At 38.1% G+C, this 23,726-nt stretch overlaps 1 protein-coding gene across 15 annotated transcripts in view; it reads left to right on the forward strand.

Annotated features, from left to right (window-relative positions):
- The window catches only part of ITSN1 (intersectin 1), a 213,911-nt gene that overhangs the window by 44,142 nt on the left and 146,043 nt on the right, over positions 1-23,726 (forward strand). For all 15 annotated transcript variants that reach the window (XR_011533735.1, XR_011533734.1, XM_070597188.1 and 12 more), the window contains 3 exons: positions 14,636-14,695; positions 16,884-16,976; positions 17,971-18,034. Coding sequence is in view for 13 of the 15 variants with exons in the window: in XM_070597188.1 (XP_070453289.1) it covers positions 14,668-14,695; positions 16,884-16,976; positions 17,971-18,034 (185 nt within the window). In the remaining 2 variants the exon portion in view is untranslated. The remainder of the gene's footprint in view (positions 1-14,635; positions 14,696-16,883; positions 16,977-17,970; positions 18,035-23,726) is intronic.

Genomic DNA, 23,726 nt, shown 5'->3' on the forward strand with positions numbered 1-23,726 from the left:
TTTGCTTGTCTCGAATCCTTGGGGCTCGTTTTCCTTCTTTATATAAGAGGATTACAAGATATTTGTAAGGGAATGGTCAGTAATTAAGTGAAAAACAGATAGTGTGCGCCCATAATCTCCTTTTGGTCTTTAGGCCATTAATCCTAAATTAGCCCTGTTTTGGTGTATTAGAAATCTAATTATTTGAATTCTGTAATTGTGAAGATTCCTTTTCTGTGAATGAATGTATCTTTGAATTACCTCACTTCATCCCACATGCTTGTTTTTATATATGCCCTTTCCCCCTTGAATTTTAAAAACCATTAGAAAATTTTCAAACCTTCAGGAAATTTGAAAGAATAGTATGACACACCTGTTTTTAAAGATGTTTCAAATAGTTTATTTAATTTAAAGTTAAAAGTTTTGAATTATGCTGATAGAGTTTATAAATTTTATTCCTCATGATTAAATTTTGCCTTTTAACTGCTAAGTTTAGTATTTTTGCTAGAGACCGATTATACATTTTGTTTTTTTTTTAAATTGCTTCATATTTTCTGAATAATTCTCCCTTTATTTGTGATAACAAAACATTGGAAATCAAATAAACCTGTTTCAACATAATTTTTTTTTTTTTTTTAAAGATTTTATTTTTTCCTTTTTCTCCCCAAAGCCCCCCGGTACATAGTTGTGTATTCTTTGTTGTGGGTTCCTCTAGTTGTGGCATGTGGGACGCTGCCTCAGCGTGGTCTGACGAGCAGTGCCATGTCCGCGCCCAGGATTCGAACCAACGAAACACTGGGCCGCCTGCAGCGGAGCGCGCGAACGTAACCACTCGGCCACGGGGCCAGCCCCAACATAATTCTTTTTATCCTGTAAAATGACATCTTAATAAATATTATTTTGAGAATGGTCTTCCTATTTTATAAACACACATTTACAGAGATCTACTTTAAATATATCAACATTTGGGATTTTATGTAAATACTGAAATTAAGGATTGGTATTTATTCCTTTAACTCTATAATTAGCTCTTTTTTCTGAAGCTGAAATGAAGAAGAGTTAAAGACTTTTCTCAAACATATTCCAGCTTTGGGCTTAAAAATCCTAACATTTATCCAGACTTTTTAAAACTACTATTTGCCTATTTCTTGATTGCTCAATATTTAGTCTGTGTGCTTTTCTATTTTTTATATGTAAATATAGGAGTGTTTACCTCACTCTGGAAATTAGTATCTAAGTCCAGCAACATGTTTATGAAAGGTTTTAATAACTCAGGGAAAGTATTATAGTGTAAAGTGTGCAAAAGAAGGAAACAATTGTACATTTATGGGGAGAAGACTCAAAGGAAAGATAAATACCAAGCTGTTAATAACATAGGACAGTGCGGGCGTATTTGTCTACATGGTGGCCGCCCTCTCTGCCTGTAAGAACTCCGGGTGGGGCCAAGAAGCACTGCCTCAGCTCCGTGCTGGGGATCTTGCTGCCCTCCTCTGGGGCAGCAGTCCTGCCTGCCTGCTTCCCAGGCAGTGGGGCCAGGCACCTGGGAGAGAAGGATGCCCGAGAATTCTCGTTTGCCCTAGGTAGGTTTCTGCGATCGTAGGTTTTCGGTGTAGGTGACCTGCCTTACCCTGCTGAGATCCCATCAGCTGGTAGAACTTCTGCCTTCATTCACTTTTTTTTTTTTTTTTTTACTGCTCTGGGCTGTCTGTTTTTAAAATATATATGACTTCCAGCTTCCATTTGATAAATGCTTACACTTCAGGAAGCTTTGCTTTTTTTCTATAAGACATAAAATCTCTTTGGATTTATGGCAAAATTTTCTGAAGCTTATTTCCAGCCTTCAGTTTCCTCTGTGGTCTGCTATGACACTTTAAGAAAACAAACACACTTGGTTTCTCTTTCTTCCTGTTTTCCAGTACTTTTATTGCTTGGAAGAGCATTCTCTTACTCCCCACCCCCTGGCCCCACCCTGGTTGGTTTATAGGTTAACTGCTTCATGAATGTTCCCTTAAATTCTCAGTCCTGAAACTATGAGGTTATATACATGGGCTCTCAAACCAGACTGACTCCCTCTTCTACCATTTGTGTAAACTGTGCCTTAGTTTCCACATCTGTAAGATGGGATAGTAATATTATTTAACCCATAGGGTTATTAATAGGATTAAATAGGCTAATACAGGTCAGGTGTTTTAGTAAGCATTTAATAAAGTTTAAATTAATTTGTTTCTTACATGTGTCTCCCCCACACACAAACACACACAGAGATTTTTGATGGATATTTACCATTCCCTATTTAATTGTAAACTCCTTTTTTCCCCAGCTTTATTGAGGTATAATTGACAAGAAGTGTATATCTTTAGTGTGTATGATGTGATGATTTAATATACGTATACATTATGAAATGCTTACCACAATCAAGCTAATTAACGCATCCACACCCCACATAGTTAGCACTTTGTGTGTATGTGATGAGAAAACTTAAGATCTATTCTTTTAGCAGATTTCAAGTACACGATGCAGTATTATTAACTATAGTCACCATGTATACATTAGGTCCCCAGAAATTATTCATCTGATACTGAAAGTTTGTACCCTTTGACCAGCGTCTCCTTATTTCTCCCTATCTCCCAACTCCTGGCAAGCACCAGTCTCCTTTCTCATTCTATGGGTTCGACTTTTTTAGATTCCACGTATGTAAGATCATAAAGTATTTGTCTTTCTGTGTCTGGCTTATTTCACTTAGCAAAATGTCCTCCAGGGTCATCCATGTTGCAACTGGCAGAATTTCCTTCTTTTTTTGTGGCTGAATAATATTGCTTTGTGTATATTCATCGACACACACTTAGATCGTTTCTATATCTTAGCTATTGTGAATAATGCTGCAGTGAATGTGGAAATCCATGTATCTCTTTGAGGTATTGATTTTATTTCCTTTGGATGTATACCCAGAAGCGAGATTGCTGGATTATTGGGTAGCTCTATTTTTAATTTTTTTGGGAACTCTCATACTGTTTTCCATAGTGCCTGCACCAATTTACATTCCTGCTAACAGTGCACAAGGGTTCCCTTTTCTCCACATCCTTGACAGCATTTGTTATCTCTTGTCTTTTTGATAATAGCCATCCTAACAGGTGTGAGGTGATATCTCATTGTGATTTTGATTTGCATTTCCCTGATGATTAGCGATGTTGAGCACCTTTTCATGTACCTGTTGGCTGTTTGTTTGTCTAACCTGGAGAAATGTTCAAGTCCTCTGCCCCCTTTTTTTTAGGGAAGAGTAGCCCTGAGCTAACATCTGCTGCCAATCCTCCTCTTTTTGCTGAGGAAGACTGGCCCTAAGCTAACATCTGTGCCCATCTTCCTCTACTTTATACATGGGACGCCTACCACAGCATGGCTTTTTGTCAGGGTCGGAACTGGCGAATCCCGGGCCGCCGAAGCGAAACGTGTGTACTTAACCGCTGAACCACCAGGCCAGCCCCCCTTTGCCCATTTTTTAATTGGGTTATTTTTTTTTTTGCTATTGAGTTGAATGAGTTAATTGTAAACTCCTCAATAGCGAGGATCACGCCACTAAGTCCTCACTGAAGCCATAATTTTGGCATAATATAGACTATTATCTCTGATTCTGGGAGTAAAGCTTCAAGATGTCTTTTGAATGAGATAAGGACTTAGAAATCAGCTCTTTTAAGATAATCTTAAAATGCTTTAATTAGGAGATAAAAATCACGGCACAAGCCTGTTGTTTATATGTTGGATCAATATAGCTTTGTGTTGTCCATGGGAATGAAACCTTTTTCTGAGTAAATGAATAAGACTTTGGAGAGAGGAAATCTTTGAAAGATGTAAAGGCTGATTTTCAAGTAAGCTCTAAATAGATGATAATCTGGTCATAAATGAGAAGAATATGAAAATATTAAATATACTAATGCTCAGACTTGAAATAAAAAAAACCCAACTTTTTTCCCAATTACCTTAATATTTGAAAATTTGGCTAAATCCTGAAGGATTTATAGTCTGGAAATTTAAATGGCAAGGCCTTGATGAAATATCCAGTCAAATACTCTTACTTCATGTCATTCTTAATGTGTGTCTTATTTTAACTATATATTTTAATTTATCTGTTAGTTATGGCAGTGAATGCAGTTTTAATTTGTTTTTCTGAACAGCCTTCATGATTTGCCTCTTGGGGTGTATATATTTTCTCACAGAAATCAGATGCTGATTCTGTGAGGCTTCATACCCAGTCCTCTGTTATATTCAAATTTTGTTCATGTACTTAAGAATACTTTGATATTCTCTTTTTTTTCACTTAATCTGCATTAGGATATATGCGGAATTTGATCTGTTTTTACAGAGGTGGACCAGTTTTTAATTGGTGGCATTTTTTAAGAATATCTGATTTTTATACTATACTTTCCAGACTTTTTTCCCACTTAAGGGAAATATAAAATCAGAATATACCTGTTGGGTGCATTTGTTATTTGGTCATAAAAGTCTTTAGAAAGTCACTGGTCTTTGTGTTTTTATTAAAGGGCATTTTTTACAAAATATACAGGCACCTTGAATTTAATATGAATAATTTGTGTATTCTAATAAAATATTTTGGTTTCAACATAGACTATGCCATACCCCAGCCCACTTCTCCAAAAAAAACTTTTTAAAAAGAAAATTTCTCTTTGTCAACTCCACTAAATAATGTTATTGGGAATTCATAATCATAATATGAGTTCTACCGCTTAATTTTATTAAACATTCTTGCTCAAAAGCCTATTGTCCATCATTTGTTCTATCAGTTCAATTAAGTTTTTAAGGTGAGCTTAAAGTTGAGTCTTGTTTTGTTGTTTTAAAGATAAAATACTTGTTGAGAGTTATTGGGAATAGCTACTTCTCTCAGAGGATATACCAACATAGATATTCTAATTTGTATTGAATTGCTAGGATTGCAAAACTCTTGGTTTTTATTCTTAGTATTTTCTCTGTGGCCTGTGACCTTTTTTTTGAGATATAATTGAAGTACACTGAACTGCATATATATATTTTTTTTTTTTTGAAGAAGAAGATTAGCCCTGAGCTAACATCTGCTGTCAGTCCTCTTCTTTTTTTTTGCTGAGGAAGACTGGCCCTGAGCTAACATCCATGCCCATCTTCCTCTCCTTTATATGTGGGAGGCCTACCACAGCATGGCTTGCCAAACCATGCCATGTCCGCACCTGGGATCCGAACTGGCGAACCCCGTGCCGCCACAGCGGAACATGTAGACGTAACCGCTGTGCCACTGGGCCCGCCCCTGAACCACATATATTCAAAGTGTAGTTTGATCAGTTTGGACATATGCGGATACCTGTGAAACCATCACTGTTCTCCTACAAGTTTCCTTGTCCGTCTTTGTAATTTTGTAATCTGCCTCTTCCTCCACTGTCTCCTGGCAACCTCTGATAGGTTTTCTGTCACTGTAGATCAGTTTATGTTTTCTAGAATTTTTACAAAAATGCATATGTATATATATACCTGGCTTCTTTCACTTAGCATTGTAATTTTGACATTCATGCATGTTATTGCTTGTAGCACAGTTGGTTCCTTGTTATTGCTAAGTAGTATTTCATTGTATGGGTATATCACTGTTTAACCATTCATCAATTGATTGACATTTAGGTTTCTAGTTTTTGGCTCTTAAAAATAAAACTGATATTCTTGCTTGTGTAGAAATCTTTGTGTGGACGTAAATTTTCATTTCTCTTAGCTAAATACCTAGAAGTAGAGTGGCAGGGTTGAATGGTAGCTGTATAAGTTTTCCATAGTGGCTGTACCATTTTACATTCCCAGCAGCAGGGTATGAGAGTCCGGCTGCTCCACGTCCTTGCCAGCATTTGGTATCATCAGTCTTTTTCTTGTTTGCCATTCTAGTGGAAATACAGTGGCACATTATTGTACTTTAGTTTCCCTAATGGCTAAAGATGTTGAGCATCGTTTCATGTGTTTATTGGCCATTTCTGTAAGTTATTTTGTGAAGTGTCTGTTCACATCTTTTATTCATTTCCTTACTGAGTTATTTGTCTTATTATTTTTCAGTTGTAAGAGTTCTTTACATATTCTGAACACAGTTCCTTTGTCTGATGTATGTCTTGCACATGATTTCTCCCACTCTATGGCTTACTTTTTTGCTTCCTTAATGGCATCTTTTCAAGGGTTAACATTTCATTTTGATGAAGCCCAATTCCCCCTACTCTCTACCTTTTTAAAAAATAAAAAATACTTATTTGTGAAATTCTGAGAAATTGTTTAGTCCAAGGTTGTGAAAATATTCTCCCATCTTTTAGAATTTTTACATAAAACTTGATGGTTTTGAATTAGTCTCAATTTAAATTTTTAAATCTTGATTCATTTTGAGTTAATTTTTGCACATAATAGGAAGTAAGGGTCGATGTTCTCTTTTTCCCTACATGGATATCCAGTTGATCCACTTCTGTTTGTTGAAAAGACTTTTTCCCTCCAGTGATTTGCCTTTGCCACTTTACCAAAAATGAATTCACCAGACATGTGTAAGTATTTCTGAACCCTTCTTTTCTGTTCCATTGATCTCGTATGTCTGCCTTTACACCAGTACCAAAAGGTCTTGGTTACTGTTGCTTTATGGTGAATCTTGAAATCAAGTAGGGTAAATCCTCCAATTTTTTGTTTTTTTTAAATCACTCTGATTATGCTAAGTCCTTTGCATCTCCATGTAAATTTTAGTATCAGCTTGCCAATTTCTCCTAAAAAGCCAGCTGCAGTTTTGATTGGGATTGCCTTGAAAGTGGAGAGAATTGCCATTTAACACTATTGAATCTTCCAATCCATGAACATAGTGTCTCTCTCCATTTATTTAGGTTGTCTTTAATCTTTTTTACCCATATTTTGTAGTTTTCAATCTAGAAGCCTTGAATGTCTTCTGTTAAATTTATACCTAGGGCTTTTGCATTTTTTGGCAGTACCAATTAAATGGGATTCTTTATCTGATTTCACTTTCCAATTACTTGTTTCCAGTGCATAAGAATTCAGTTGATTTTAATACATTAACCCTTTATCCTGCAGTTTTGCTAAATTACTTTGCAAAATCGCAGAATTTTATTAAATTCACTTATTATTATAGTATTTTGTAGATTCCCTGGGATTTTCTCTATAAACAATTATCAGTAAATAAGGAGAGTTTTACTTTTTCTTTTCCAATCTTTGTGCCTATATTTTTGTTTGTTTTTCTTACCTTATTTCAGTGGCTAGAACCTTCACAACAATGTTGAATAGAATTGGTAAAAGCAGATATCCTGGCCTTCTTCCTGATCTCAGAGGGAGAAATTCAGTCTTTAACCATTAACTATGGTCTTAGCTGTAGGTTTTCATAGATGCCCTGTATCTGTTTGAGGAAGTTTCCTGCTGATCCTAGTTTTCTGAGAGTTTTTATCATTACTGGGTGTTGTCTTGTGAAAAGATTTTTTCCGTATTTATTAAAATGATCATATGATTTTCTGCTTTATTCTCTTAATATGCTAAATTACATTAATTGATTTTCAAATGCAAACTAACCTTGTATTTCTAGGATACACCCTACTTGGCCATGTTTTATTATTTGTCAGGTATTAGTGTTATGCTGGCCTCAAAAAATGAGTTGGGCACTGATCCATGTATTGTTTGAAAAAGTTTCCATAATTTTTGTGTTATTTCTTCCTGAATGTTTGATAAAATTACTGGTGAAACCATCTGAGACTACAGCTTTCTTTTTGGGGAAGGGTTCTATTAATAAAATCAGTTTCTTTAGTAAGTATGGGAGTATTCATATATTTTATTTCCTCTTATATCAATTTTAGTAAATTTTATTTTCCAAGAAATTTGTGTACCCACATTGCACATTGGTCGGCATAAAGTTGTTTCTCGTATTTCTTATCTTTTTAATGTTTGTAGGATTGATGGTAATGACTTTCATTTCATTTCTGATATGATTTGTGTTCTCTCTCTCTTTTAATCAGTCTAGCTAGTGATTTGTCAAAATTTTTTTTTAAGGAACCAGATTTTGGTTTCATTAATTCTCTCTGTCTGTCCTTTTTTAAAAAAATTTTATTTATTTATTTTTAAAAATTGGCACCTGAGCTAACATCTGTTGCCAATCTTTTTTTCCTTCTTCTTTGCCCCAAAGTCCCCCAGTATGTAGTTGTATATTCTAGTTGTAGGTCCTTCTGGCTCTGTTATGTGAGATGCCACCTGAGCATGGCTTGATGAGTGATACTAGGCCCATGCCCAGGGTGCAAACCAGCAAAACCCTGGGCCACCAAAGCGGATCGAGTGAACTTAACCACTTGGCCATGGGGCCGGCCCCTTTGCCTGTCTTTTAAAAAATTGCTTTCATATCTGCTTGTCTTCTTATTGTTTCCTTTTTTCTCCTCCTTGTTTACATTGCTTTTCTTTTTCTAGGTTATTGTGCGCTTTAGTGTCTAAACTGTTAACATTTAGTGTAATTATTTGTACATTAGAATTAGCTCTACCGTTTTATTGTTTCGTGTGTCCTCTCCGTTTTTCTGTTCTTCTAGTCCTCTTTTCCTGACTTCTTCGAGTTATCTGAGTAATTTTTAACGTTGTGTTTTCGTTTATCTATTGACTTTCTGGCTGTATTTCTTTGGCTATATGTACTTTTCTTTAAGTAGTTCCTCCAGTCATTAAATACTTACCTACTTTTCATAGTCTACAGTTACTACTGTGTCACTTCAGGTAAAATGTAGAATGTTTGCAGCCATGTAAGCCCCTTCCTGCCACCCCACAGACCTTTATGTTATGGCTGTCGTATGTGTTACATTTATGTATACTGAAAACCCCGCTAGACAGTGTTTGCTTTCAACAGTCTGTGCATCTTAAAGAACTTTGCAGGAAAAAATAAATTTGTATTTACCAAGATATTTACCATTTCTATTGCTCTTCCTTCATTCCTAAAGATTTAACTTTCCAGAATTTCCATTTGATTCTTTTTAAACTAGTTTTTCCTTCTCTGCTGAGAATTTCTATCCTTCCAGTCATTTCATTTGTATTTACCTTTATCTAATGGATCATAGAGGTAACAGCTGCTCTAAGGTCTTCATGATAATTTCAACATGTGGATCGTCTAGGAATTGGCGTCTGTTGATTACAAGGGTTTTTGTTTTGTTTGAAAATTTGTGAGATTTTCCTAGTTCTTTGTGTGTCAGGTAGTTTTGGGTTGTATCTTGGACATTGTGAATCCCATGTTTAGATTCTGTGTGCTGTGCTAATTCTCTGCACAGTGTTGTTTTTTGTTTTAGCAGGTTTTCATCCTGATTTGATTCAAACTACAAGTTCTGTCTGCTGTCTGTGGACGTTCCCAGATTAGTTTTCCAGACCTTTGCTCTGCTACTTGTGGTCTGTCCTGCATTTCTATGGCTCAGGTGTGAATTTGAGACTTGTAGGAGGTTTTTTTTTGGGTCCTTTGGCCAGAAAGACTTGGTTTCTATGAGTTTTACTCTTCCCACCTCTGCTTCATTGTGTAACCCCATAACTGGACTCACCCTTGGGGCAGAGCTGCTCGAGAAAAGAGAACAAAAATGGGGGAAACTTTTGACTCTCTTCCAAAATCTGTTGCCTTTTCTTTACTTCTTATTGTCCTCAGATAGTTACCTTTTTAAGTTTTGCCCAGAGTTTTTCATTTTAAGTGGGACAGAGAGGCTGTAGTGGGTTTATGCCACTATATCGAACCAGAACTCTGGTTTGTGAGCTTTATTTTATTTTATTTTTTGGTGAGGAAGATTGGCCCTGAGCTAACATTTGTTGCCAATCTTCCTCTTTTTGCTTGAGGAAGATTGTCACTGAGTTAACATCTATGGCAATCTTCCTCTATTTTGTATGTGGGATGCTGCTACAGCATGGCTTGGTGAACGGTGTCTAGGTCCCTGCCTGGGATCCAAACCCACGAACCCCTGGCCACCAAAGCAGAGCACGCGAATGTAATTGCTGTGCCACCAGGCTGGTTTGTGACTTTTAGAAGTCTTAGATATGTGGTATTTTAAAAAAATATTGTGGCCCTTTATTTTATTTTGTCAAATTACAGTAATACATACAACAAATGTATATTAAAAAAAATTAGAAGCCAAACACCTTAAGCCAAGATGTCATCACCGTGGTTTGCCTGTGTGGCATAGAATTGAGGTAGGATCGGAAACTCTGATCCAATTGCTTCATCTTCATGTTACTGCTTTTGTCTGGGGTTCCCTAGGAGCTGCGGTTAGAAGAAAGGTATGTGGGAATGTTCCAGCCTCATCCTTATACAAGCATTTGGACTTTTGTGTTAGTGAATAAGCCTGGAAGGTACATCTTCATTCCCACCTCAAAGTGATTTAGTTTTCGTTAGATTGATTCCTTAACCAATATCCAGCTGGGGCCAGTGGCACTTAAGGGACAAGGCTTTAATTAGGGAGGGGAAGAGAGAGAAGGGCATTAGATAACAGGTGTAGGACATAGGTTGGAATCAGCAGTCCATTCACTTATCACTAATGGATGTAAGATGAAGAGGAAGCAGAGAGGGAGGTCACAAGGGCCAGAAGATAAATTGAGTCTAATTGAGTCTAAGGTGGAGGCTTTTGGGGAAGAGATTCACATAGGATGGGGACTTATCTCCTGAACTCTAGGAAGGATGGTAAACAGCAAATACTCTTAAATGCTTTGCAAGGAGCTGCGGATGATTAAAATATACTTTGGACCATAGACTTATATCTAGCTGTGACCTTCTCAATATAACTGTGAAATATTTAAAGTAAGATATAGAATTATTATATCTATATATATGTTAGTGGAAATAGCCTATTTTTATGCTTTTGTTCTCATAGTTTGGTATTAAGATTATGATAGCTTCATGAAATAAATTGAGCAGTGTTCAGTCTTTCTTTGGGGAGTGGTTTTAGGTAAAAGGAATTATTTGTTGAAGATTAGTTCACACTCGTCTCTAAAATAATTTTTCTTGGTATCTTTTTAATGTTATATCTTTACATTTCCAGTTATTTCTGTGGTCTGTTAAAGTGTTATACCTTTTTAAAGATAATTTTGGAAGTTTATATTGAGGTAGAAATGCATCCGTTTTCTCTTGTTCTCCACTTTAATGCATAGAATTATGCATAACATTTTCCTAAGCAAAAATTCTAAAGAAAATATTAGCAAGTGGGACCTAACTGTGCAGTAAAAGAATAACATGCATATCTGAATTGGGTTTATTACATAAATTCTAGGATAATTTATGTTAGGAAATACATCACTATAATATAATATGTTATTTAAAGGAGAAATACGTGGTTATCTCATTGGATAAAAAAAAGCTTCTGAAAAAAATTTAACAGCCATTCCTAATAAAAATTTTAAGTCAAACAGGAATAGAAGGAAACTACCTAAATGTGGTAAAGTGAGGGCTGGCCCCATGGTCTAGTGGTTTTCAGCGCATTCTGCTTCAGCAGCCCAGATTCAGTTCCTGGGCGCGGACCTACACCACTTGTCAGTGGCCATGCTGTGATGGTGACCCCCATCCAAGATAGAGGAAGACTGGCACAGATGTTAGCTCAGGGCAAATCTTCCTCAAGCAAAAAATGAGGAAAATTGGCAACAGATGTTAGCTCAGGGCAAATCTTCCTCAAGCAAAAAGTGAGGAAAATTGGCAACAGATGTTAGCTCAGGGCAAATCTTCCTCACCATAAAACAAAACAAACCCAAACCAAAACAACAACAACAACAAAAACATGATAAAGACTATTTACCTAAACACAACAACAAACAAATATATTAAATTATGAAATACCAAAACCAACACATGAGAATCAAGGACAGTGTGAAAATTCCTGCTATCACAACTATTATATAGCTTAGTTTTATTGATTTGGGCTAGTAACATAAGGCTAAATTCTTTATTTCCAGAAGATATAGTTCTAGAAAACCTAAGAGACTCATCTGAAAGACTTAGCACTGGTAAGAAAATGTGATAAAGTGGCTGGGTATAAGGAAGATAAATCAATAACTTTTCTTGATTTTGCAATACACAGTAAAGAATGGAAGTAAAACAGAACAGAATGTATTCTCATCTTACATGTGTTAAATATTTGTGTTATTATGCTTTTAAAATTAAGAGCTTGCCATTTTTGTAGAGCTCAATAAAAAGATGTATGACTTGTCAATTTTGAGAACATTATGAATGTGGAGTGAGGTAAAACACACTAAAATCTTTTGGAGAATTATCAAGCTTGCCCACGTGCTGTATTGACTGAGAAACAGTGGAAGAAGATAATAGCAGCTGCAGCTTCTAAAGGGAACTGGCCGTGAGAAGCAGCCTGCTTCAAAACTGTAGTCACAGACCTCCTGTTAAAGATGGTGCCTGGACCACATGTGTTTTCTCCTTCCCTAAAGTCGGCTATAATCATAAAATAGGGGAAGGTTGGAACAGATGTCAGCTCAGGGACAGTCTTCCTCAAGCAAAAAGAGGAAGATTGGCAACAGATAGTAGATCAGGGCTGATATTCCTCAACAACAATAACTATATATATATATGTATAATCACAAAGGAAGCATAAAAGATGTTAACTCATAAGGAAAAAGATAATGGTGGAGGAGACAGTGACAAAAGGTTTTAACCATTTTTTGGTAACAGAGAGTAAATGGAGGAGTGGTAACTGGGTTCAGAGGAGGATACAACCTAGTGCCTACAGGGGGTGATGAAGATGTGGGACAAGCCAGCTCGCCCCAGGAATGTCTGCACGGGCTTCAGAGTGCTTGGGGGCTCCAGGTACTCCCAAAGGCAGAGGTCAGTTTTGCAGCTGAAATTGGAAATTCTTTAAAAATCTGTGTCCAGGTCTTTGACCACCTTCTTCTACACCCTCAGCAGACAGGTGACTCACTTCCATCCCCTTCCTTCTGGGCAGATGGGAAGAACACTGGAACCAGAGATGCTTCAGATTAGAGGGGTGAAGCATGGGGCTGAAAATAAAGGGATTATGGACAAGTCTGCACACTGAAGTGTAGGCCCCTCACCTCCTTCTCCCTTCTCCACTCCTCCCCAGAAGCCAGTAGCTAGATGTGTGTTCTCTCTGCCCTCCCCTACACTTCATTCTCTCTGGCAAGACTGAACAGCTTCAATGAAAAGACCTCTACTTACTGACATTTGGAGGTCTCCCAATGAGAAGGTGACTGGGTATATATCTGATCATTGTATGGACAAGCCCATCAGTCAGCAAACGTGCCACCCACACCCAGCTTCTGAGCATTCTTTTAGTGCCTCCCTCCTAGATATGAAGAAACACCTGGGGATCACCAGATGTCTGAGGAAAGTCTCAAAAGTGAAAGAGAAAGACCCAAAACAATGAGCCAACAAACAAGAAATCGAATCATGCAAGAAACCGAAGAAAACTAAAGAGCAAAATAAACCCCCCAAAATTAGGAGAGTAAAAGACATTGTTGTGTCAATTAAAAAAAAAAATGCGGGAACAGATTGAATATGAAATTGAGGAGGATGAGGGCAAGGGACTACTTTTTTGAAATCTAAATTTATCTAAGTGTTTTCACTATTTAGTATTCATTTTTAACTATACACATTTACCATTGTTGTTAAATTAAGCATAGGAAAAAATACTCATTAAGTTTGCATTATTTTAGTTGGGGAAGAGGCCTGGCTTGGTTTCACATTGGCTGTTCATGAACGAGTGATGCCTGTGGAGAATTTTGGAGCCTTGGGTTGCTGTTTGGTATTCTGGGCAGATGCTAGTGTAACACGCATTGTGTACAGCCTTTCTCAGAGTCTTTGAGCTGCAATTGCAGACAGTGTTTTTCACAGGTGGGACACAGGCTGTGGAGTTTGCTGTCCCTGCTCAAATCCAGCTGGGTTACCAACTGTGTGACATTGCTTTGATCACCTCACCTCTCTGATTCTCATTTTCCTCATCTGTAATGTAAGGATGGTAATAAGAGTCCCTATCCCCAAGGGCTGTGATGACAGGGAAGAGATAAGACCTATAGATCACCTAGTACAGTGGGCAGCATGTACTGAGTGCTCATTAAAAGGAGCAGTTCTTGGGGCTGGCCCGGTGATGTAGTGGTTAAGTTCGTGCGCTCTGCTTTGGCAGCCCAGGGTTCTCTAGTTAGGATCCCCGGCATGGACCTAGGTACTACTCATCAAGCCATTCTGTGGCAGCGTCCCACACACAAAATAGAGGAAGATTGACAACAGATGTTAGCTCAGGGCCAATCTTCCTCATCAAAAAACAAACAAAAAAACAAAAAGCAGTTGTTGTGACCAGCAAGCAGATGAACTAGTATGTGTAGACGGTTAAGAAGAAGAAATATTTAAAAAGGAACAAATACAACATTAATGATGTAATAGGCTCTCCTGAACTAGTGGTATTACTTACCAGACTGAAAGCTTCTTATTGCCAGAGAATCTTTCATCAGCATTCCTCAGTGCACATTATTGTACCCAACACTAAGAAACTGCGCAGAGAATGAATGAATGAACCCCTTAGTTTAACTTTCATTTGTAGTGCTATACCTTAGCTTTGGTGTCAGTCTTCTCATCATTAAAGACAACATGTTAGTGTGTTTATATGTCTACAGGAGTGAAGTTTTCATAAACTTATATGTTGCGTTTCAATTACAGGCGTCCATTAGAAAGGTAAAAGGAACAGAACCATGGCTCAGTTTCCAACACCTTTTGGTGGTAAGTTTGTAAAGATTTTCCTTTTTTAATGTACTTTGAAACCATATTTTAAAAAGCTCAGTATTATGGCAAATTTCAAATACACACATAAGTAGGGGGAATAATAGAATCAACCCATCATCTGTGTATCCATCATTTAGTCTAAATGATAATCAACTCATGGCCAACATTGTTTCATCTGTATTCTTTTTTTTTTTTTATTTTTTTTTTTTAAAGATTTTATTTTTTCCTTTTTCTCCCCAAAGCCCCCCAGTACATAGTTGTATATTTCTCGATGTGGGTTCTTTCAGTTGTGGTATGTGGGATGCTGCCTCAGCGTGGTCTGACGAGCAGTGCCATGTCCGCGCCCAGGATTCGAACCAACGAAACACTGGGCCGCCTGCATCAGAGCGCGCGAACTTAACCACTCGGCCACGGGGCCAGCCCCTCATCTGTATTCTTTTGAGCAACTCTCAGGCATCATATTGTTTCATCCACAAATATTTTAGTACGTGTTTCTAAAAGATAACACTTTTGACGACATAAGTACAATCCCACATTACACTTATAAAATTTACAGTACGTCCTTAATGCCCTCAGCTATCAAGTCAGTGTGAAAACTTCCCTGATAATGTTTAGATTTTTTTTGTTATAGTTTGTTTGTTCAAATACAGGATCCAAACAAGAGACGTATATGGCAGTGAGTCCAAGCATCTTCGAAGCCCCTTCGTTACTGAATTCTCCCTCCATCTGTTCTTTTCTTTGTAATTTATTTGTTGAAGTGACTGGGTCATTTATTCTATACTTTTTCTGAAAATTCAATTTGGAGTATGGCATTTTTGTTTGTTTTACTTTATCTGCTTGAAACATATCAGTCTACATAAAATGTATTTTTCAGGTAGTTTTTCCTAACATTATTACGAAAGTGTTAAGTACTGTTTTTGCCTGCTGGCCAACTAATTTTTTTTATTTTCAAAAAGAATGTGGCCTATTAATGGATTACTCTTGGCAGCTGTCTGCTCCAGTCATCGTGAAGAGAGTAAGGAGACACAAGCGCTGTTCCTCTGCTCACATTTGTAAAAGACCCCGTGGGATTCTAATACAGAAGTCTGCAAACCTTTCAAAACCTTAGCATTATTGTGTTATTTTGTGTTTTGTTTTCATCCCGCTTCTTATTTATTGAGCAAGGGTTTATTTTTTTGGTTTTGCTTTTGTTTATAGTTCCAGGGATGAATTCTGACAGGGCAATAAAAAATCCCTTCTAGAAATTGCAGGACTAAAAGGCCTGTCTCCATCACCATTTATCCCTAATGTGTAACACATTGCCTGGCACACACAAGGCGTTCAATACGTATGTTTCCAGGGACTCAATGACTTGCCACTCTACCTGTCACTGTTATCCCAGACCCTGTAGTGAGGGGAGATGTGATGTTTAGGTGTTTTGCTTTTGTGCTAGGCACATTTGCATTTTGTGTGAAACATACATATTGCCTGCTGCCACCATCTTGGAAAGTGTCTGAAGTTTTGAAAGCCTTCACCCTTGTAATCTATAATTACTTTGGTGAATTTGTTTGAGGAGACCTAAGACTAAGGTGAGGAAGATCTCAGAAATGAGGGGACGTGTGGTCAGTCTGAGACCTGAAACTGAAGGAGAGCTTAAATCCCATTCACTTTGGTTTGCCATCGTTTTTTTTCAGCATACCCATTTTTAAAAACAGCTTCAGTGGGGTATAATTGACATACTATATTTTTAGTAAATTTACAGAGTTGTGCAACCATCACAACAATCCAGTATTTGGATATTGTTATCACTCCAAAAAGATTTTCATGCAATCACATAGGATACTAATTGTGAAACCACTTTTCCTGTAACTTTCACCTGTAGCATTTAAGACATCTGGAAATGCAGTTTTAAATTAATCTATTGCTTAAGTTTATGTAAATAAATTGTAGTTATTAACTTAGCATGTCTTTGTACAGTCCTGCTAACTACAGGACTATAAGACAAGCTTTTAAAAAAAGAATTTGTGCCAATGGCTTTCTTTTTTTTTTTCTAACTTTATATGCATAACTCCCAAGGACAAACGGATGTTAATTTATCAAATCATTTATAATGTGTTGACGGAATCTTAAAGTACTGTGGAAATAGTGTGTGGGAGTGCTTTGTGTTCTCACTGAATAATTTCTTTGTGTTTTCTTTGGATTGTAGGCAGCCTGGATATCTGGACCATAACTGCAGAGGAAAGAGCGAAGCATGATCAACAGTTCCATAGTTTAAAACCAATATCTGGATTTATTACTGGTAATTGGAGTCAGTATTTTTACTTATCAGTAGTGCATATATCTGTGGGAAACCTATTATGCAGAGATAAGGTGGGCACATATGACCGAGGGGACCTTTTCCCTGATTGTCTTAGCCTTGAGCCTGTATGTTTACAGTTGTGTTTCCTGTGATGCGTTCAAGCCTGTTTGCAGTCTCTGATGGATGTCAGGTCACTCGTTTCAGGCATGTCCCTGGTGATGGAAACTGGTTAAGATGAATGGACTACATTCTTTAAGTAATGTAGCATTAGACTGTGGTTCCCGAGTGAAAACACTTGCTTAATTCTCATCTTGAACTGGCTTGGGAAACTTAAGTAAATTAACAGATTCTGAACATTTAAAGAGAAAAAAAAAAAAAGGAATTCTCTTATTGCTGTGTCCCCAAAGATCCTTTTGTACTTTGCCGTTTCTATTATCTTTCCTGTTTGATTACTCTTCAGGAATTAGCTTTAGAAAAAATGGGATCTGGATTTCCTGGGGACTTGTTTTTGTGTATGTCTCATAGTTCTCTTTAATTTATTAATTCTTAATCTCAAATTGATGTGATTCTTTTAATCCTTATTACTTATTCTCTATAAATGTATTAGAAATGCCGAAAATTTGAACCGTGGATATTGGGAATGGCAAAGAACTTTTTTATAAAGTAGAAGTATGGGTCATCAGTTTCCCGAAGATTCCTGTAGATTCGCTTTATCGGTAATGTGTAACTGTCACCATCTTAGTTAACAGCATATTAATGAAAATGGACAGTTTACCCTTGCCCTTTTGAGGTGGTTTTTTAAAGTGTTATGTTCTAAAGTAAATGCTGATGGGTTCATTTTGCTGTCACTTATAGACTTACCATTTGGCTTTTATCATGTGTTCAATGTATTATTTACAGGAGTACCAGCCTCTTTCTTATTTTTATAATTTTGCTGTAAGAGAATTTCTGTCAGCTCTTGTTTATTCTGAAACTTTCTCCATTTGATTTGCAGGTGATCAAGCTAGAAACTTTTTTTTTCAATCTGGGTTACCTCAGCCTGTTTTAGCACAGATATGGTAAGTTGGAACTTCATGTAAGCAGAAGGTAAAGTACAATATTCCGATAATATAATTTCTTAACATATAGAAGGAGAACAAATATCTCTAGTCTGAAATACTCTGCTGCTTCTTACCTGAGAAATGCTTCTGAAAAAATATCTTTCTAATATGGGACTAATAAAAAAAGTGACATTTGCAAGATAACACTGTCACAAAGTTGTATTTCCAGTCGTGAAATCTGTGTTTTGCTGTTTTCTCACCAGTTTGTTTGGCTTCATCCACATCACCCATACTCATCTGAACGTCCACATCTCTTGCTTTATAATGTAATCGTTCTGTATGTTTCATTGGATAAAAAGTAAAGAAAATGTTTGAGGGTTCGTTGCGAAGTAACCAGTGAAATAGTGAAATAACCAGTGTTTATTACAATGTTGTACAAGGAGGGTGCATAATAAATATTGTTGAATTCCTGATTAACTATCACAAGTTCGCATTCAGTCCTTTGAAACCACAGGAAGGAAAGAGAGTGAGTGAAAAAGGGTGGCAGATATGGTTTTGGGTTCTAGGTTTATGATTTTGGGGAGCTATGCGGAATTCTGTTGCCAAGAAGCCACATTTTCCCCCACTGTGTGGTTCTTACAGTTAATCTTCATATCCCCGGGCTCCTCAGTGTTGGGGAGGCAGCTTGCTGTACTAGAAAGAGCACATGATTTGTAGTCTGACACCTGACTTTGAATCCCAGCTGTACTATTTTCTGTCTTTATGATTTGGAACATGTATTTATCGTCTCTAACCTCAGTTTTCTAATCTAGAAAATGGGAAGACGTATTTTGCTTACAGGGTTGTTGAGAGGATTAGTGGACAAACTGTAAATAAAAGAGTTGGTGTGGAATAATAGGCCTTCAGAACGAAACCCAAAAAGGAGCTGCTGTCATCATTGGGGACTGGATGTTCCACATAACTCAGTTGTCCCACTCATTGCTTGTCCCCTCAAATGATCAGTCTTTTTCTTTATAGTTTTATGGAAATTAACAAAGATTGACGTAGTTCCTCGTTACCTTCAAGCAGGGTCTACAGAACATAGTCTAAGCTTGATTATGAGCGTCATCAGTGTGAAAATCATTTACTATGTTCTGAAATAGCAAAACTTCTATGGGAAATATATGTATATATATACTTATTATCTGTATATATTTGTGGATGGATATATTTGAACGGAAACTAAATGATACCAGATTCCTGTGCTGTTTTTGGTGTCTGCTTTATTTTCTTTTTCCTGGTTGTCAGCATATTGGCTGCAGCCGTCTCAGCTAGTGAGCGTCCTCTGATGACGTCCTTAGCTCTAACTTCTGATCTTCTTTGCGCTAGAAAAGTCAGATGACCAAAGTTTTGGAGTTACTTTTAAAATAAAATAAAAGGCTGGGAAGGAGAGAGCAAGCGAGAGCACAAGGACTCATGGACATGTGAGCACAGGGACTCTGACCTGTCCATTAAGTGCCTAAGTTTAAATGCAAGAGACTTGTGACATCTGTGTTAATTGTAACAAGCTTCTTTTGCTTTACGTTCTGGCATATGCTTATGTTTCACACCATCGTCAAGATCTCTGACTGGAACCTTCCTTTCCCAGGCTTAACTTCCTCCACTGAATTCTGCTTTTATGCTTTATTCCCCAATTTGTGAAAGTTTATTCAATCAGCAGTGGAAAAATATTTATCAGATGTCTGCTATGGGTCAGTGACTGTTGTAGGTCTGAGGATACAGTGGTGAACAAAATAGACAAAATTCCTGCTGTCATAGAAATTGTAATCTAGTGGAACGAGGTAGTCGATAGCAGTATAAAAATTGTCACATGTTAATAAGTGTAATGGAGAAAAATAAAGTATTATGTAGTAAATTCACTTTTTTTCAATTAAAACATTTGTTAGTTTTCCAAACTGTTTTTAGCTAAGTATACCAAAGTCATTTTTCCAACTTAATATTGTTTTTTTTAAAGATTGGCACCTGAGCCAACATCTGTTGCCAATCTCCGCTTTCTTTTTTCCTTTTTTTTCTTGTTCTCCCTGAAGCCCCCCAGTACATAGTTGTATATCCTAGATGTGACTGCTTCTGGCTGTGCCATGTGGGATGCCGCCTCAGCGTGGCCTGATGAGCAGTGCCATGTCTGCACCCAGGATCTGAACTGGCAAAACCCTGGGCCATCGAAGCAGAGCGTGTGAACCCAACCACACGGCCACGGAGCTGGCCCCTCAGCTTAATATTTTTATAGTGAAAATTTTTATTAGCAATACAGATGATGAATTGGCAGTCTTACGTCAAATCAAAATGTTCTTTGTCTTTAATTTTTTCTGACATTTTGTTAAATAAATTTGTGATGGCATATTTTTCTTGACAAGAATTGCTAGTCGGGGGGAAAACCATGCCTCTAAGTATCTTTTCTCAAAAGGAATCCCTTTGGAAATAATCGAAAATTTCCTGAAGCACAGATGTGCTGGGAAAATGGTGGAATAGTGTAGTGCACAGTATGGGTGAGAAGTATCCTTCCGCGCTGCCTCTGGTGCTTGGTCGCTTCGTAACCCTGGGCAATACTTGACCTTTTCAAATTTAGGTTTTAAATTTATAAATAATAACAGCTGACCTAATGGAATAGTTTTCCTTCTCTGTCTCTCATGCTCCTTCTGTGTTCTCAGGTGGTTTTTCTGGTGGGGTCACTGGGAAGGCGCGTGCCCCTTTTGGTCAGGAGAGGGTTTGAGTCTGGGTTTTAGGCTGTCTCGGTGTCAGTCATCTGGGGAAGAAGAAAATTTTGGATTGGAACCATTTCTAGTCTCTCTCTCTCTCTTTGGGCCTTACTTTCTTTGCTCTGGACCTCGGTTCAAATAGATGAGTGATGTGGACTGCTGGGGAATATATGTTGGAAACTTTCTTATTTTTGTTCCATGTAAAAACTATATAACCCATTGATGAACTTTTGAACTTTAACCTACTCATACTTTGGGTCTACCTATCTGTCCAGTCCAATTTCCAATTAAGAATACAGGAAAACCTGAATTCTCAGAATACAGAGTCAAGTCAGTGTGTGTAATGCCAAATTATAATAGTGGCCAAAGATGATTCATCTTCCTAGAAATTCTCTTACTAATAAGGAACTGGAAGGAAACTGGCAAATATATCCTTTTGGCAACTTAAATGCTTAAAATTGTTCCAGCCTTGCGCTGGTGTGGAGAGGGAAGAGAAGAAAGCAGAGGGGAACAGACAATAGCCTTGAAGGTATAGGAAAGAAAAAAGGTTGAATGAGGGCTTTGGAATTAGAGGGAGTAGGGGCCACAGAAGTAGAGATTTGAGGCTTTTAAGGAGAGAAAGGAGGGGAAGGGAGGGAGCCCCACCTGGAAATGGGCCCTGAGAGTGGAGGAGGGAGCCGGAGACATAACAGGCAAAGATTTGAACAGCTTGTTGACCTGGTTCAGGGATGGGTCGTAGGGGCAGGGCAAACAGCTATGTAACATGCACTATGTTAGGATGCTTCTGACTATATGTCAGAAGGGCCTTCCGCCCCCAACACGACCAATTTGCCACACTCACTCACCAAAAACCAGTCATCCAGGACTCCTGTTCCTCCCCGCCTCCCTCCCCATTCCTGAGTCTTCCCCATCTCAGTTCATGGCATTGAGCCTCTGTCCAGCTGCTAGGAGCCATGCCTGATTCCTCTCTTTTTCTCACCCTACACATTCATTCCATCAGCTTATACTTTTGACTCTATTTACAGACTTTATCCCCAGTCTGGCCGCTTCTGTCTGCCTCCACTGCTCCCATCCTAATCTGTCATCTCTCCTGGGCCCACGGTTGAGCATCCTGACTGGAGTCTCTCTTTCACACTTGCCACCTTAGATTCCAGTCTCCACACAGCACCCAAACAATCTTTGTAAAAGGTAAATCCGCTTAAAACTCTCCAATGAGAAGGAAATCCCAAGTCATTACCGAGGCCGTAAGGCCCAATATCATCTGGCTCTTGCTTTTTCCCCCTTCTCTTATTTTGCACCGCTCTCTTCCTCAGTTTTTACACTCCAGTTGCAGTGACCTCGTGTCTGTTCTTTAAACGGGCCGGGCTTCTTGTCTCAGGGTCATTGCACTTGGCATTTCCTCTTCCTGTCAGGCAGTTCGTCTAGATCCGCACATAGCTGGCTCCTTACCCTTCAGGTTTCAGTTCATATGGCACCTCCCTAGAGAAGTGTTTCCTGACCGCTAGTCTAAAGTAGTTCCCTCTGCACCTGCTGCGGCCCGCCGTCTCCTCTTTCCCGTTAGCTCGTTTTGTTTCTCAGTAGCACCTATCGTGGAATAATCCGATTGGTTTTCTCGTTTAGTGTCTACTTGTACTAAAAGATAAGCTCTGTGAGGGCCGACTCTGTCTTTTTCACAGTTTTAACGCCAGTGTTTGTTGGATGAACAAACGAATGAATGAATGACTAGGCTGGATTAATCTGCACAGTGAGGGGTGAGCAGCCCATGACAAGCCTTTGTGGCTGAGGTGGGCTCCTAAAGGAATCCACAGGCGTCAGCCCTGGTGCAGTGAGTGAGATGGGGCGAGAGGAGGCTGGTCTTTTCCCTTAATGCTGTGATACAAACAAAGTCGTTTCAGAATCGCTCCACTCGTCTCCACTACAGACGCCAGACTTCCTCAGTGGAGTTCAAGATGATGTCAAAGTTCTTTTTGTTTATAAGACTGAGGGTATATGAAGTACCGTGGTTAGAAGTTACTTCAATTAGGTTTTTTTTCTCTTCATTCTATGTGGATATGTTATTTATTTAAAATACTATTCGGTCTATTTATTTTTGTTTTCAATCAGTCTTTTTTTTAAAAAAGATTTTATTTTTGCTTTTTCTCCCCAAAGCCCCCCCAGTACATAGTTGCATATTTTTAGTTGTGGGTCCTTCTAGCTGTGGCACATGGGACGCCGCCTCAACATGGCCTGATGAGCGGTGCCATGTCCGCGCCCAGGACTTGAACCAGCAAAACCCTGGGCCGCCAGAGCGAAGCATGAGAACTTAACCACTTGGCCACGGGGCCGGCCCTATGTTTTTATTCAGTCTGTGGGTCTCCTCTCGTCTTTGCGGACTTAATGTTATTTTTTTGAATACATAACACAACACAGTTCCAAATGCCAAAAGTATACAAAAAAGTGAACTCAGAGAAGTTCGCTCCCTCTCCTCTCCCTTCATCCCGTCCCCACCTGTTCTATTAGTTTCTTATTATTCTTCCTTTGTTTATTTTTGTGGAAGAAAAGCAGATCCACGATACATTATGTGTGCATATTTATATTTAAATTATTTCCTCTTCCTTCTTTTAAGGTAACCTCCTATAAATGTTCTTTTATTCTTTCCTTTTCTCACTTAACAACACATCCTGGAAATCACTCATATCATTCCAAAGAGATCTGTCTGTCTGTCTCTCTTTTTTTTTTTTTTACAGTTATATAGTACTCATTGTGGAAGATATACCATAGTTTGTTCAATTAATCTATGTATGTGCATTCAGTTATTCCCAATATTTTGCAATTACAAATAATGCAGCAGTGAATGAGCTAAAGTGTGTGTGTGTGTGTGTGTGTATATATATATATTTTTTTTTCTTCCCATTGTTTGAAGTGCATCTTCAGGGTAAATTCCTAGGAGTGGAGTTGCTGCATCACAGAGTCAATGTGCATATAGTTCTGTGGAT

This window comes from Equus przewalskii, chromosome 27 (genome assembly GCF_037783145.1).
Source record: "Equus przewalskii isolate Varuska chromosome 27, EquPr2, whole genome shotgun sequence".
Classification (NCBI taxonomy): domain Eukaryota; kingdom Metazoa; phylum Chordata; class Mammalia; order Perissodactyla; family Equidae; genus Equus; species Equus przewalskii.